At 36.5% G+C, this 17500-nt stretch overlaps 1 protein-coding gene across 3 annotated transcripts in view; it reads right to left on the reverse strand.

Moving 5' to 3' along the window:
• Positions 1-17500, reverse strand: part of LOC144968849 (FMRFamide receptor-like) — a 90325-nt gene that overhangs the window by 58308 nt on the left and 14517 nt on the right. For 2 of the 3 annotated variants that reach the window (XM_078907599.1, XM_078907598.1), the window contains exons 3-7: positions 14613-14765; positions 13294-13410; positions 12592-12726; positions 11658-11811; positions 9434-9579 (exon numbers count right to left, since the gene is read on the reverse strand). In XM_078907599.1, the coding sequence (XP_078763725.1) occupies positions 9434-9579; positions 11658-11811; positions 12592-12726; positions 13294-13410; positions 14613-14765 (705 nt within the window). The remainder of the gene's footprint in view (positions 1-9433; positions 9580-11657; positions 11812-12591; positions 12727-13293; positions 13411-14612; positions 14766-17500) is intronic. The other variant, XM_078907600.1, reaches the window with a different exon arrangement.

Here is a 17500-nt window from a genome sequence, read left to right on the forward strand (position 1 = left end):
AAATAATACTCAATATCTCAAAATAGGGAAAACGGAAAAAACGAGTTTTGCAAAACCCTGCTTCAGATGGAATTGATAAGCTTGTTTAGTTTTATGTTTGTTTGGGTATATATAAGTAAAATTTTTGAGTGAATGTAACAGGAGGTAAATTAATAAATGTAACCCCCCCCCTCTCTCTCTCTCTCTCTCTCTCTCTCTCTCTCTCTCTCTCTCCCCCCCCCCCCCCCCCCCCCTTTGCCACAAGTTCACGGTTTGTCAATTTATAGAGTGAACTGGGAATTTCTCTGAGATTTAAACAAATTACTACGCTCAATTTTAATACTATGCTTGTAGAGAAAGAGTGTATGTACCCTTAAGATATTACAATTTTCTTCTACATAGAAACAAATTATGACACTGTGCGGAGTTAAAACATCAAGTAAATGGAATACAGCCATTGCTGTTTTGTCTTCTTTTTTACTGTATTCCGTTTGCGGATTAAACCAGACGTTTGGGAATTTATCTGTGTATTCTCTTTCCTACATCAAAGCCCGCGTGGATGACAAAACGACTCTCCAAGCCCCTTGGAATGTTGCGCTATACTTGTTCGGTGTTGGTCTCGGAGCTGTTATGGAAATTCCATTGGTTAAATATACCTCAAAAAAGATGATCTGTGTATTGGGTTCTGGTATCTACACAACAGGATTGGTTACAAGCTACTTTGCAATTCAAGAGTCAGTCTTAATTCTCGATATCACTCTTGGACTAATATCTGGAACTGGTGCGGGTGTTTTAGCGGCTTGTTCGTTACAACTGCTCATTCCTTGGATAAAAGACAAAAGTGGTTTGGGAAGTTCTATTGTGCTGTCTTCTGTTGGTGTATACGCCATGCTTATGAATCAGTTTGTTACTATCTTCATTAATCCAAATGATGAGAGACCAGTAATATCAAAAACCGCTGGATTTACATATTTTGATCAAGAAAACATTCTTAGCAAAACCCCTTACGTATTTCTGTACTTATCTATAATTTCCACGTGTCTTCTATTTATTGGGTGTTTATTAATTCGCGAAAAGCAAGACAATACAGAAGATAAAGAAACATTAAAAGACATGTCTGGGGAAACACTGGAAACAAGTCATCTACATTGTATTAATAAGGAGCATATTGATAAAACTACGTACGAATCAAATAAAAGTGTTAATGATGCTAATTCAGATTTAAGTTTCAGTGTAGCCAAAAACCAAGACAAGAAAATGATGGTTTCTTTAAAATACCCAAGTAATTCTGAGCTCAAAGAATCCTCAAATAAATCGGAGAATTTTGAAAACAATGAATACAAAAACGACTTTCCCAAAAGAATGACATTGAAAATGTTTCTAAATTCCAAACCCTTCTATCAATTATTATTGATGGCTGTGATTAGTCTTGTTCAGGCTTCCGTAATACTCAACCATCTTAAACTTTTTGCCCAGCTTTGGGTTAGTGAGGATTATTTTTTTACTAATCTTTTAACAGCTTTATCAATAACCACTGTCTTCTCTAGAGTTATTTGGGGGCAAGCTTACGACAAGCTAGGATTTCAGCGAACTTTGGTGATTTATTTTACTTTAATGTCGTTATCATATGCGTGGATTTACTTCACGCCTTCAACAAACAAATGGCTTTATGTTGTCATTGCGTTTGTTTTGTGGAATACGGTTAACGCACATACACTATTAATAGCAAATATTTGCTTTAAAGTGTACGGTCCTGAAAATTTTGCCATGGCTTATGGACTATTTGTTATGTCGACTGTTTCAATCACAGCGTTAACTCCAATGGCTTTACAAGTAGTGCTAGACTATTATGGGTACTTTGAAATATTTGCTGCTATGTCTGTCTTAGGCATTGTTGCTTTAGTAATTGCATCCGTATTGCCAAAACAAGGACACTAATATGTTTGGCAACTATTGGTTGTGAAAATAGAATGCCTGACAAAACTAGTTATGGGAAAATGAGCAGTTGTAAGTTAAGAAAGCTGATGGTAGAGGCGACGCCATTGATGTTGATTTGCTAATTATGATTTCAATGTTTGTCAGTGGCGTGTTGGTGGTAAATAAATAAAGTTCAAAAGGGATATTTTGCCTTTAGGGTTTGTTCCAAGGGAAGACTGCGGTTATGTGGCCTTGAGGTATGATGCTCGCTTTCGGATCGGAATGTCCTGAGTTCGACCCTCGCTCGGGGCATAGTTGAGTCATTGGAAAAGGCTCTTTACTCACAGTCTCTCACCGTAATCGGGTGTAAAATGAGTGCCTGACCTTTAACAGCGTTATCTCTGTCGGAAAAAATGGTAATATTGCCTAACAGGCATAAAGTCTCGTTCTAGATGTTACATGTTGCTGTTGGTCAAGGACCCCTTGTAAAACGCTTTGAGCACATTAAATGGATATTGCGCTATATAAAAGCTCAAGCTCAAGGTCAAGACTGGATTAATTCAGAGGTCAGCCGCAGTCCAGCGCCGCAAAGTGAGCTGGGCAGAGTGACTTGCTCATTGTCAATCTGCGCGGAGGGGGGTTTAACTCGCTACCTTCTGGGTACAAAGCAAAGACCATACCTCTGTGCCTCGCTGCCTCAAAATGGATGAAAGTTAAATTGTTTCAGGTAAGCTCCTCGCTGGAAACCTGTAGTATTATAACTGGGGTCTGGAGCAGATTAATATTTTCATCCATTGACGGTTAAATCAGATTTTAGAAACGTAACAGGTATCATGACATTTGAAGCTTTTATTTGATACGAATCAGAAAAGTGGAACACTTTTGATGAATAGGTCGGTCACGTGTGTATTTTAGATGTAACAAAAAAAATAGGGAGCAGTCATATCAAAAAGTGTAAATATGAAAGCGCCAACCATTGAAGAAAAAAATACAAGAAAAATATATCAAAGATTCAATTTTCAACGGCCGAGGATCAAATCTCAGACCTCCCGATTCCTATGTCTGACCGGAAATCAAGAAATCTGATATATATACCCAGTCCGCAAGGGGGGGGGGGGGGGGTTTAATATTGGTCTGGCATTACCCATTTTCATATTCTCATCTTTTCCCAATGTTATTGATGGAAGGTAGTCACAGATGGTATTATCTAATTGTCAAGAAACTTATGTGAAACTTACATTTTAAATACTTTTAAAGTAAATAGTCAGAGTAGGTTTAGATTCTCGCTGTTAATATAAATTATGTTAGTATTTCAGTAAATTGCTGGTTTGATTATTTAGTCTTCTTAATATCATATTGAGAAATGAAGGAGCAGGCACCGGTGTAAGATAAAGATCTGAACAAGTGTGTATGAAAGGTACCAGACAAAGCAAGAAAGAAAAATGCAAGAAAAAAACCATCCCAAAAAATCAGTCGACTTCGACTGGGGATCGAACCTCAGACCTTCCGGTCAGAGGTGATACCATTAATATATTGGAAATTTTCCGCTCTGATACAACGATGCAATAATTTACGATGGTCGTCGTGTAGTTATTAATTTTTAAAAATAAAAGTCTTTTTACTTCACGATTAAACTTATATTGGGTAAACATGCGGCATTTAAGGATATCCTGACCCAAATTTAAAAGACTAGATAATCCAGATTTAACTTGTTTGTGTGATGCAAGTCAATGTTTGGATGCACCTAGTGTTCATTTTGTATTTAGAATTTGTATGGTTTAGATATACTTCAAAACACCTGGAAATCTTATCTTTAAATATTAATGTATGGTATAAAACACTTTTTAGTCTATAGAACGTTATAAAATTAATGTTGCCCCAGTGCGTGTTTAACCATTGGTTTATATTTCGATTGCTGATTGTTATCATGGAATAACTTATTAATTCCACGCCACAGATAGAAACAGTAGTATAGTTTGGATTTCACAAGAATCTTAGAAATGAGTGTAATCACAGCATCAAGTAAATGGAGGACATGTGTGGCTGTTTTGGCTTCCTATCTACTTTACTCTGTTGCCGGTTTAAATCAAGTGCATGGAAATTTATCCGTGTATTGTTTGTCCTACATTAAAGCCTACGTAGACGGGAACACGACGCTTCAAGCTCCTTGGACTGTAGCTTTGTATTTGTTAGGAAACGGTATTGGAATTGTATCGGTAATCCCAGCAGTTGATTACATGTCAAAAAAGGTGATTTGCATAATAGGTTCTAGTATCTTCATAACAGGATTGGCTACAAGCTACTTTGCAATTCAAAAGTCAGTCTTTACTCTCGATATCACTCTTGGATTAATATGTGGAATTGGTGGAGGCGTTTTAGCGGCCATTTCATTGCAACTGCTCATTCCTTGGATAAAAGGCAAAAGTGGTTTGGGAAGTTCTATTGTGATCTCTTCAGTCGGTTTATTCGCCATGCTTATAAATCAATTTGTTACTCTATACATCAATCCAAATGATGAAAGACCGGTAATCTCCACAACTGCGGGTTTTACATATTTTAACCAACTAAAAATCCTTGATCGAGTTCCTTATGTATTTTTATATCTATCTCTTATATCCTCTTGTCTCTTATTCGTTGGGTGTTTATTAATTCAAGAAAAGAGCAATTACTTCGAAGATACAGAAACAGTAATAAGCATGTCTGAAGAAAAACAAAATGCAAGTTTACAACATTCTGACAGCAAGGAATATCTTCATCAAATTTCTGTCGATTTAAATCGATGTTTTGATGACTCGAACTCAATGTTGAAAAATGAAAACGAAAACTTGAAGGATGGAACTACATTTTCTTGGAAACATTCAATTGATTCCGGAATTAAAGAGGATTCAAATTCAGCGGAGACATATCAAAATGTTGATTGCTCAAATTATGATGTCCCCAAAAGAATGACTTTACAAATGAATTTGAAGTCTAAACTGTTCTACGTGTTATTGATTATGGTAATAATAAGTATGATTCAAACATCCGTTATGCTAAACTATTTCAAAATCTTTGCTCAGCTTTGGATTGACGAAGATTATTTTCTGACTTATTTTGTCACTGTTTTGTCAATCACGGTCATTATATCCAGAGTTGTTTGGGGGAAAGTTTACGATAGGCTTGGATTCCAATGTTCTGTTGTCATTTATTTTACTGTATTATCATTATCGTATGCATGGGTTTACTTCACGCCCGCCATTGATAAATGGATTTATGTTGTAATTGGTTTTGTTTTGTGGAATACTGTCAACTCCCATTCCCTTCTACTGGCGACAATCAGCCTCAAAGTGTACGGGCCTGAAAATTTTGCCATGGCATTTGGACTTTTTTCGATGTCTTGTGTATCAGTTACAGTGTTCACTCCAGCGGTTTTCCAGTTAGTTCTAGACTCCTACGGGTATTTTCACATTTTTGCCGCTTTGTCTGTCTTAGTCATAGTTGCTCTGGTCGTTGCCTCCGTTTTGCCAACATATGGAAATTAGTTGTGGGGCAATATAATGCGGGTAACGGAAATATATATATTTGATAGTGGTTGTTGTTGTTGTGGTGGTGGTGGTGATATAGATGATGATGATGATGATGATGATGATGATGATGATGATGATGATCACGATGATGATGATGATGATGATGATGATGGTGGTGGTAGTGGTGGTGGTGGTGGTGGTGGTGGTGGTGGTGGTGGTGGTGGTCGTCGTCGTCGTCGTGGTGGTGGTGGTGGTTATGGTATAGGGGATGATGATGATGATGGTGGTGATGGTGGTGGTGGTGGTGGTGGTCGTCGTCGTCGTCGTGGTGGTTATGGTATAGGGGATGATGATGGTGGTGGTGGTAGAGCTGTATCGATTATACACTCATAACCAGTTATCAGCGGATGAAACATGGATGGGTGCTCAACGGATAAAACAGACCCGTTAAAGGGCAATCATTTATATTCGTTACAGACCCGCGCAACGAATAATTATCATGAGTGAATTATTGAATAACTGAATAGGATTGCTTTGCATCTTAGGATGACGTAGATCTAGACTACTGATGTCGACACTGGTGTTGTGTATTTATATAGCATTTATATCCAGAGCTTTTCATACATGATAAATTAGTGGATCAAGTCCGTCGAATGTGATGGCCACTCCTCATTCGGTATTGAAAGATTGAATTTTGAAAGGTTTTGTTTTTGTTTTAATTTTGCCATTATAGTTATAGGATTTGCCCTTTCTTGTTGAAAAATATAATCATATATAGATATAATTGTTGGATTCAAGTGGCATACTAACACTTCAACTCATTAAAAATTAATGAGTTAAGAATTGCATACAGTAAACATTTAACGGTCCAAGAAATACCAGAATAATCTTTTCATTAACTGCCGCACTCTGGAAAAATAAGTATTCAAAATGTGGCCAGAAACCTCTACCTTCAGATATCGATCGATTTAATTAACCCTCATCTTGGCAAAACTCTCAAACCTGGGACTTTACGAAGAGAATAAAGGGCTTAACACAAAAAAAAGTTTTGTTTTTTTCTGACCCCCCTGTCTACCCAGCAGTGAATGGGTAGCCGGATTCATTGGACCTGGCGGAAAGTACTTTGCGATAGACTAGCGTCCTATCCAAAGAATAGCAAGCTATTGCTATAATCCGTTTCACGCTATAGAAACCGGGATAAACTCCGGCTCCATGGGCATAATGGTTCTGAAGGACTAAAGAAGAAGAAAGAACACAAAAATATTTGGGCTCAAAACCCTTCTCCAGTCAACAACCAAACAATTAAAACAGTAACGCTTCACCCAGTACCCAGATTAACGTCAGAAAAGCTCTCTGTACAATCAAGTTTGAATAAACGATGTCGATGTCGTTTGAATAGTTTTTGAAGCTTTTCGATTGATTTTTGTTCCATATTTACACATTAAAACGTTATTTGAGAAACTTCTTTGTGATGTTTTTTACAGGGTGGGAGGGGGAGGGGGGGGGGGTCTTAATCAATTGATTTATGAAGTAAATGCTTTCTGTCCAAAATGACACAAAATATATTTTGTCAGTGTAATGAATAGCATGCATTCATTCCGTTTCAGTTGTTTTGTATTGGACTTTATGCCATTACCATAAATTATTTTGCGTCAATAGATGGATTCATGGTTGTTATTGCTATCCTATATTTGATAAATGCCCAGGTCAAATCGCACATTAACTTAAACTAGCAATAAAATATGGTAATAAAAACAAACAAATTATGCATTCAATACCTATTATTACATCAGGAATAAAACAATAAATTATAATGATATGTTTGTGTCATTTGTTTATGTATATTGCATATGAAACAATTTTATTGATTGATACCAGCGTGAACAGAGTACAAGTCGGACTTCCAGCTGATTTCGAATGGGCTGACTTTCGTGGGATCGTCTAACAACGATATTATAGTAAACTATAGCGAACGGAGAATAATTTATCGACTTATTAAGACCGACATAATGATAACTGAACTGAAAGTTTTAAAGAAGACTAAGGAATGGCAACATACGTTATACGCAGAACGAATCTGTAATATGTAACCTCCATCTGAAAATAAAAGCCCGGTTGAATCGACGATTGAATTGATATTAATATATCTATAATAGGGAAACGCTATTCTTCGGTATCAAGTAACCCCCCCCCCCCCCCCCCCCCCCCGCAATTCCAAATTTTCCAGTCAAATTCACACGTTGGCAAGTTCAAATGCAGCATTCCAAACTGCCTGCTTTTTGCCAAACAACGGACATCAATGATAGCGCAATTTGTCACTATGAATGGATACAATTGGGCCTGAAGATGAAAATATCTATGGGAATAAGTGGCTGATTTTAAATCAAATAACAATTCCTGGCAAGGTATTGACAAATATTGTTGTGACGTTGTTGTTCTTGTCGATTATGATGATGATGTTGTTGATGGTGAATGATGATGTTGATGATAATGATGATGATGATGATGATGATGATGATGATAATGATGATGATGATGTTGTTGTTGTTGATGATGATGATGATGATGATGATGATGATGATGATGATGTTGATGGTGAATGATGATGATGATGATGATGAGGATGATGATGATGATGATGATGATGATGATGATGATGATGATGTGAATGAGATGATGATGATGATGATGATGAGATGATGATGATGATGATGATGATGATGATGATGATGATGATGATGATGATGATGATGATGATGATGATGATGATGATGATGATGATGATGATGATAATGATGATGAGAAGGAGGAGGTGGAGGAGGAGGAGTTAGTTTATAAACTTAATAATTATTATGACGACGATGGCGACGATAAAGAAGAAGAAGAAGACGACGAAGAAGAAGAAGAAGAAGAAGAAGAAGAAGAAGAAGAAGAAGAAGAAGAAGAAGAAGAAGAAGAAGAAGAAGAAGAAGAAGAAGAAGAAGAAGAAGAAGAAGAACAAGAAGAAGAAGAACAACAACAAGAAGAAGAAGAAGAAGAAGAAGAAGAAGACGATGAAGGAAGAGGAGAAGGATGAGGAAGAGGTGAAGGTGGAGGAGGAGAAAAGGAAAAGAAGAACATTTCAGAAGAAAGAGAAGGAAGAGGAGGAGGAGGAGGAGGAGGAGGAGGAGGAGGAGGAGGTGGTAGAGGAGGAGGAGAAAGAAGAAGAAGAACATTAGGCCTTCGAAAAAGAATATAATACCAAACATGGACCGTTTCGGGCTCAAAACCCTTCTTCAATAAAAATATGAAGACATCCCATAAACCCAGAGAGTGAGAGGCGAGAAGTTTCCCTGCTGTTTGTCTGGACTGTTAGTGATGTATTAATAATTGTATTGTTTTTGGTATTCGCTGGGTTAAAAGGGTTTTTGAGGCCGAAATGTTCAGTGTTTAGTGTTTGTTTTCTTTTGAGACTGTTGTTCAATTTATTTTTGTTCATTACTTTTTACGATACACAACTTCCAGCAGCTTAGTATCACATTGACTTATGTCAACGTATTATGTTGTATCTTACATCTTACGTCGAGAAGATAACATCCCAGCCCAAACTGCAATGACAGAATATTTCCTTCATGGCAACAAAATGTAGGGAGACCACCAACATCAATAGTAACTACCCTGAACCAGGATCTCTCTACATAAAAGAAATTTCTGGATTCAGATGAGGCCGAATTAATCCCGAAGAACTAAGAAATACTGCAGTGCCCTCCGAACTAAAGTCACAAAAAGGACTTGACAGCCTCAAAACTCTGGCCCAGGACCGTGACCAATGGAAACAATTAACAACATGGATGGAGAGAGCAGCTATAATTATCGACCATGACTGAATCACACAATTCTCAGCAAGCGTCATTCGGACTGCGAAGCTTACTACTACTATTATGTTGTATGACATGAATCGATGAGAAAGGAGTAGATGTAGGGGTATTTACTATTTACCTTCTATCTGATCTACTGACTAACATTATAATGATGCTTATTGTATGTTTTACCTGTTGCAAGCGGGTGAGCATTGAGTGTAGTAATTCATTCCAGTTGTCAAGATGAAAGAAATGGCCGGGAACAGAGAGCAAAAGAAGAATGTGGCGATCATTGAAATAATCATGACTGTCAGCTTATGATCCTGGTTTTCCCTGCTCTGAGGGGTAATGATATTGATGATAATGCTATTGACAACGACGATGATAATAATAATAATAATAATAATAATAATAATAATAATAATAATAATAATAATAGTAATAATAATAATAATAATAATAATAATAATAATAATAATAATAATAATAATAATAATAATAATAATAATAATAATAATAATAATAATAATAATAATAATAATAATAATAATAATAATAATAATAATAATAATAATAATAATAAAATATAATAATATAATAATAATAATAATAATAATAATAATAATAATATAATAATAATAATAATAATAATAATAATAATAATAATAATAATAATAATAATAATAATAATAATAATAATAATGATAATAATAATAATAGCAACTATAGATGGTCTAGTTCTGTATGACGTTTAAGATAATTTCACCAACAATTGTTGTGCATGATAACTGGCATTTATTTACATCATAACAAGAATAAACTTTAAAACCACGCTCGTTTGTTCAGAATCCATACAATGCATAATATTACATAACACATTATAAGGGTTGTTTAGATAAGAGGTCTTTAAACACCATGAGGGAAAAAAGAAAGAGTCAGGTCAGATATGATCATAATTTATAGGGGCAGCGTGGCTCAGTAGAACGGTCTTTGTTTCCTACCCGAAAGGTACCGAGTTCTATCACCCGCCGCTGCGTTGTGTGGCCTTGAGCAAGTCACCTCGCCCTAGCTCATTTTGCGGCGCTGCTCGGCGGCTGACGCCTGGGTTATTCCAGTCTTCCCTTGGAATAGATCCTAAAGACAAATTTCCCCTTGGGGATGAATAAAGGGAATTTTATTTATTTATATTTTATGATGATTATTTAGACAGAAGTGTTTCCTTTACATTTTTCCTTACCGACGATATTTAGGGGTTTTTTTTCCCGGAAATGTCATTGCTGTCCAACAAAAAGAGTGAATATTTACATTCACAAAAGAATGAACACAAACTGTAACACTATGTAATTTTGCTCAGTAAAACAAGCTTTATGAGACAGCATTAAGTTTTTAAAGTTAGCTAAAACAAAAATGATTCTTCAAATGTGAATAAGAAAAATTGTTATTGTATCGTAACAAATGAGACGATTTTCGTATGCTTGGTAAGGAAATGGTTAAACGGGGCGCGCTTTTTTTAATGCTTATCAGAAATAATGAGTGTTGAGAATTTGCAAAGACTAAATTGTCCTAGATTAACAAGTTTCAGCTTATACCTAGGCACGCATATTTATTGCAGGTCTGATAAACGAACGCAATTATGAGCTTGATTTAACATTGTTGTAATGAAGAATGTTTGGCGTTGGTTTGAGAGTATTTCCATTACAACGATGAGACCATAGCATTCTTGCTTATCAGATCTGAAAAAAGTGTGCGTCGGTTTACACCCTTTATCTTACCAAGAAATAAAACACGACTTGAATTCTATGTGACAGGTTCACAAAACACCACAAAAAGGAATATTTGCCATTAGTAACGCACGCTCCATATTCAAGTACTTGCACTTTAGTATAAGTTCTCTTCCCTATATAGAACAGCATAGACAAATAATCATACCAAGGATTCACTCATTTGTATTAAATTAAATTGATGATGATTCATATTTTTAATGCAGATAGGGCAGGCTTGACCGACATTTTCCAAAATGCAGGTCTGATAACCCAAATTGTTATGGCCTCGTTGTTGCCATAAGAAATACTCTCAAACCGACGCAAATTATTGTCCATTTCAACAATGTTAAATCAGGCCCATAATGGCGGTCGGTGATCAGACCTGTTAATTTGTCCACCTAGATAATGACCAAAGGTGAGGTGTATGGAAAATCCCCAGAAAACATACAGGAAACAAGGGGTTGACACCAACGTGCACATATTTGCAGGTCTGATAATCGAACGCAATTGTGGGCTTGATTTAACATTGTTGTGGTGGACAACATTGTGTGTTGGTTTAATAGTATTTCCATGACAACCATGCCCATAACAACGTAGGCTATCAGATATACAAATAATTAGTACAGGTCGGTTGACATTGTTCTTTCACGTACCTTTGAGTTAATGACCGCTTTAGATTTTCTGAGGGAAATCATCATCCACATATTGAGAATTAAGAGAATGGCAAATGGAACAAGAAAGTATACCGTCAAGTTGATCCATGTGAAGTATATGTGGTTGTAGAAATAACTGAGTCCAAACTCTGTCCTGTTGCAAATTTTTGAATAAAAAAAAATGAATGTAGATAGGGACCATTCCACGACAAGCAAATTACATTTCTAATGAGCATTATTATAGCGCAATATCCACTATACGTGCTTAACACACTTTACAAGGGGCCCCTCGTCAACGGCAACACATAACATGTAGTGCTAGACAATTGTTGTTATTGTCATCGTTTTGTTTTTGTTGCTGTTGACAAAGAGAGGAATGCTGTTGGACGATTGACGTAGGGTCAAAGCAAGAACTTTAGTCGTAAACAGGGAGAAATAGAGATTGCAAATTTCAAAAAGGTCTTGTGTACCGCCTGGCACAAAGGGGATTGACAACGTGTAAAAGGTTGGTGTTGTTTATTTTCATATCATTCTTAACTCGAGGGGGTCCCGATAGCTCAGTTGGTAGAGCACGATCAATCCAGAGTGCAGTCGAGCTTTTTTTTCCGACACCCCTGTCCACCCAGCAGTAAATGGGTAACTGGGTCTGTTAGATCTGGTGGAAAGTACTTTGCGATAGACTAGTTAGTGTTCTATCCAAAGGGTAAGCAAGCTATTGCTACTGTCCGTTTCACGCTATAGAAACCGGGATAAATTCCGGCTCCATGGGTCTTGCGGCTCTGAGAGCCTACTATTCTATTCTATTTTTATACTTATTTTTTGTAAATGCTCTAGTTATTCTTGCTGTTACTAGTGCTCCTGTTTCAGTTTCTATTTTAGACATTTTTTGAGATGCTTGATTTGCATAACGAAAATAAAAAATGCGATGCCTTACCTGTAGAATCGAAATACTCGAGAATCTGTTTGGTTGTCCCAGGTATAGTCATAACCGAATGCCATGTAAAATGGAATGTGGTATAATACTGCGGCTGCCAAAACTATCACCTCAGAAATAATAGCTATCCGGCGTCTGAAATTTACAATATATATATATATATATATATATATATATATATATATATATATATATATATATATATTTATGAGTGTTGGTGGGTACTCGTAGGTACGAAAGTCCTCGATAATGATGGTTAGAGCTAATATAAAATATAAATTGTCACTCACATGAAATATGGTCAAGACGTACGTTTCTGTGGCTTTCCTCCACGTCTTCAGTCGGATGCCGACTGAAGACGTGGACGAAAGCCACAGAAACGTACGTCTTGGCCATATATAATGTGAGTGACAATTAATATTTCATATATATATATTTATATATTTCTCAATTGCGGTGCTGCATTGCGGCAGACGCCTGAGTTACCTCGGTCTTTTGTCGAGACAAACAGAAAAGAAAACTCATCATCATCTAATAATACCATCACCATCATCATCATCATCATCATCATCATCATCATCATCATCATCAACAACAACAACAACAACAACAACAACAGCAACAACGACAGTAGCAACATATTATAAATCACGACCCCCCCCCCACACACACACACACACACATACTTGAAAATGGATTTACCTGCTGATATGTTGTGCTTTAAAGGGCCACACCACAGCGATATAGCGCTCAATAGTGATGACGATTGTAGTATAAGCAACACAAAACTTTGCTATGGCTGGAAGTGGGTAAGTAGTTCTGTCCAAATATAGAGAAGATCGTTGATGAGTACAAATATGAAGAACACTTTTATTAAAGGAATATAAATATCGATCTGCCATTCACTGACAAAATACGATCGATGAAAACAACATCCAAATCATCAAAAAGTTTCAAATCTGAGACTACAATAAAAGATTATCTACATGCACAAACAATAAAGTTAAGATGTAAATCGGAAAAACACACATTTTGTATAAATCATTGAATACACTTCAACTAACTATTCCGCAAGATTTGTGCTTTATTGTATACCTGGACATAGTGATTGGCGAAGATCATCCCGAAATGCAATTCTTCCCCTCACGATCCAAAAATGACCGGCATAACCAACATCTTTAACAAGGTTGACCCCTCGAGCACCTCCGAAATTGCTTTGTGGCAATCCAATAGGATTCAATATGTCACGTTTCAGCTACCTCTATAATATGTTTTAAGGAGACGTTATTTTAAAAACCAAACAGCCGAGTGAATTTTTTTTTTTCTAAATTGGCATTTGATACGGACTGGACCCCGGGAGTTAGTTTGCCTCGTGTGGAAATATATATTTTTTAAAAACAAAGCAAAAACAAAGCAAAACAAACAAACAAAAAACCCAACTTGGAAACCATTTGCCCAACTAGCAGAAGCTGATAGACCTGTAGATGAGTGACGAGAAGAAAAACGACAGAAACATTTCTCCCCGATTGCGCTACTGAAGAAAATGATGATTCTTGTTTTTGGGAAAGGGGCTGGGGTAATCTCAGAAATATTTTGTTTTCAATACAAATCTAAATCAAATGTGGATACTTTCAGAGCACTCAGTAAATTAGTGGGCCTCAGGCCAAAAGAACCTTCCTGAACTGGATGAGTCTATAGTAAATCTATGACTGAATGAAGTAATAGTCTTAGTTAATATGTACATATTAATCAGGTAACTACCGTACTCTGAAAAGACACATATTTAGAAGTTTTGCCAGAAAACTCGTCCTACAATAATTGATCGATTTAGATGATCCGCGTCTTGGCGAAGACTTTTAAATCTGGGGCCTTGCGTGGTCTCAAGTTTAAGAGTTTTTCCCTCAAGATGAGGGTCACTTAAATCGATTGATATTTGAAGGAAGACTTTTCTGGCCAAAGTTTTAAATACTCGTCTTTCGAGAGCACAGCAGTTAAATGGTTAAAAAGAATGAATAGCTTACCCATAAACAGGTCTTATGAACTCACGGTAGCTGTCGTCAATTAGTCCTCCTTTGGCAATGTATGTCAAACATTCTAGGACTGCCTCTGCTATCAGGAATATTGTATCAAACATAGACAGACTGATTAAGAGGATGTGTGCTGATCTTATATGCCTGTAAATGAAAGTATTAATAAATAATTCTAAATATGATAAATTCATGAATGACTGTAGTGAGTTTTCAGTTTTCAGGTCAATGCTTTACAACACATAAAAAAATTCCTCAAGCAGGTCATAGAGAATCAACCTACAAACAGAAAGATAACGATTCGCATGTTAGGCATCAATTTGAAACTCTAGTATAATAATAATATGATAATTAATATGTCTTCAGGGGGCAACAAAAAACGTCCTTTTGTATAAATGAGGGCGGAAAGTTTCTACCGCAATTTGAGTCCAATATTGGAGAGAGAGAGAAAGAGAGAGAGAGAGAGAGAGAGAGAGAGAGAGAGAGAGAGAGAGAGAGAGATAGCCTCTGTGTGTGTGTGTGTGTGTGTGTGTGTGCGAGAGAGAGAGAGAGAGAGAGAGAGAGAGAGAGAGAGAGAGAGAGAGAACGTGTTGCGGGAAAGGGGGGAGAGATTGAGGTTTAAAAAATTAAGCAAATTCAAACCAACCTCCTCTTGTGAAAATGAAACTTTTTGAGCAAAATTTAAATGTTTTCAATGAGGCTAGAAGAAGAAGAAGAAGAAGAAGAAGAAGAAGAAGAAGAAGAAGAAGAAGAAGAAGAAGAAGAAGAAGATTCTTGTGGTGCGTTGTGGTTTTTGTCCTATGATATTCGACTCCTGGTTCGATTTTCATTGTGGGCAGCACAAAGTCAAGTCATTAGTAGTAGTAGTAGTAGTAGTAGTAGTAGTAGTAGTAGTAGTAGTAGTAGTAGTAGTAGTAGTAGTAGTAGTAGTAGTAGTAGTAGTAGTAGTAGTAGTAGTAGTAGTAGTAGTAGTAGTAGCGTATGGCTACACCTCCAAATTTATTTCGTCAACCCAGCTTCTAAAGTCTTCCTCCGTCCTAAGGACGGTTTCGTAGCCACCTTCAAGTTTAGTGACTGGACAGTGGAGGTCTCTGGGGCTGCCTGACATTTCTGGCAGGTATCACTGTTTCCAAGTTTCCATCTGCACATATTTGATGCAGTTCTGCCATGTCCAGTTAAGAGACGATTTGAGGAAATCCAGTATTTCCTAGCGTTATTGAATGCAGGCACTCTTTTGGTTGGATCTTTAATGACGTTTCCTCCTTTTGGTGTTTCCCTGTTCCAAATTTCTCTCCAGGAAAACCGGAGAGAAATGTAGTCGAGTCATTAGAAAGTGCTCTTTACTCAAATTTTTTTCAAAGCACTCAGGTGTAAAATGAGTACCAGGCCAATAAAATTGTAGTCTCCGTGGAAGAATATCGCCTTATGTCCCCACACATTAAATATTGCGTTTGCTTTTCCTCCTAATTACAATGGATATTGCGCTATATGAAATGTAATTTTTCTATTCGTTTATTCGTGCGTTTGTTTTTTTTTAAAATGTTTTTGTTTGTTTTTTCTTTGGGGTGGGGGTAGGGGGGCATGCCTGCCTATACATCCAATGGAAAACAGTCCGTTCTGGAGTAAAGTCTTGTTTACGGGGTTGCAATCATTATTGTCGTGATAAACTAAAGTTCTGGGTGCGAGGCTTAAATAAAAGGACTATTTTTCAACTATTTAGTTTACGAAACCCATTTGATCCAAATCAGATACAGGTAGGAGAGGTGTTTCTTACGACCTCACATCCATTTTAACGTAATTGACTTGGTAACTCGTGATGACAAAGTTCACATATTTCCAGGTCCGATAGCCGAACGCAAATATGGGCTTGATCTAATATTGTTATAATTTACAACATTTTACGGTGGTTTGGGAGTATTTATATCACACACACACACACACACACATATATATATATATATATAAATATACATATATATATATATATATATATATATATATATATATTGAATCGTGTTTGATACAAATATGGTACGAAAAGTGCTCGACATGTAGTAATGGAGCGAATTATTATTTAAAATATTTACCACAATGTTTGGGGCAGTCTACATCGATGTTTCAGGCTTAATTTGCCATCTTCAGGACTGAGTTGTTTTGTTGACTGTTGTTGTTTCTTGAAGTGGTTCCGGTTTGAAGTTAATTAAGAGGAATTTGCGCCGATGGGGACACTTTCCGTAGATCTCATTTTTCATGTTGAGTGTGGCTTCATGAGGTTGTTTGATTATGGTATATTTTTCTTCCAGGCATAAGCTACATTGTTTTGATATATATATATTATTATTATTTAAAATATTTACCACAATGTTTGAGACAGTCTACATTAATGTTTCAGGCTTAAGTTGCCATCGTCAGGACTGAGTTGTTTATATATATATATAGGTTGATAGATACTCGTAGATAAATGGATAGATATATCTGTGACAGAAATATATATATATATATATATATATATATATATATATATATATATATATAATATATATATATGTGTGTGTGTGTGTGTGTATATGTCAAGGAATTTACCCAATGGAAACCGTACGGTGCTCTTATTGGCTAACCAACCAGCGGCCTCGATGAGAAAAATATCCGCCATTGAGACGTTGGCTGGGAATCGCTTTACTATAGTAAACAAGCGCTGATCGGCCGTTCATGAAAATAAGTTGCTGCTCGCTCGTTTAACTCAAAATTATTCAAAACGATCTCTCTAAAATGATATAAATGTGACTTCTTAAGGTTTTCTTCACGGTCAAAACCACACAACATTCTATTAATGATTATGTCCGAGGCAAAAAGGAATATTGACAGGTCGACCGAGAGTTGAA

Source organism: Berghia stephanieae, chromosome 3 (assembly GCF_034508935.2).
Source record: "Berghia stephanieae isolate SIO BIC M18660-M18661 chromosome 3, UCSD_Bste_1.3, whole genome shotgun sequence".
In the NCBI taxonomy this organism is placed as follows: Eukaryota; Metazoa; Mollusca; class Gastropoda; order Nudibranchia; family Aeolidiidae; genus Berghia; species Berghia stephanieae.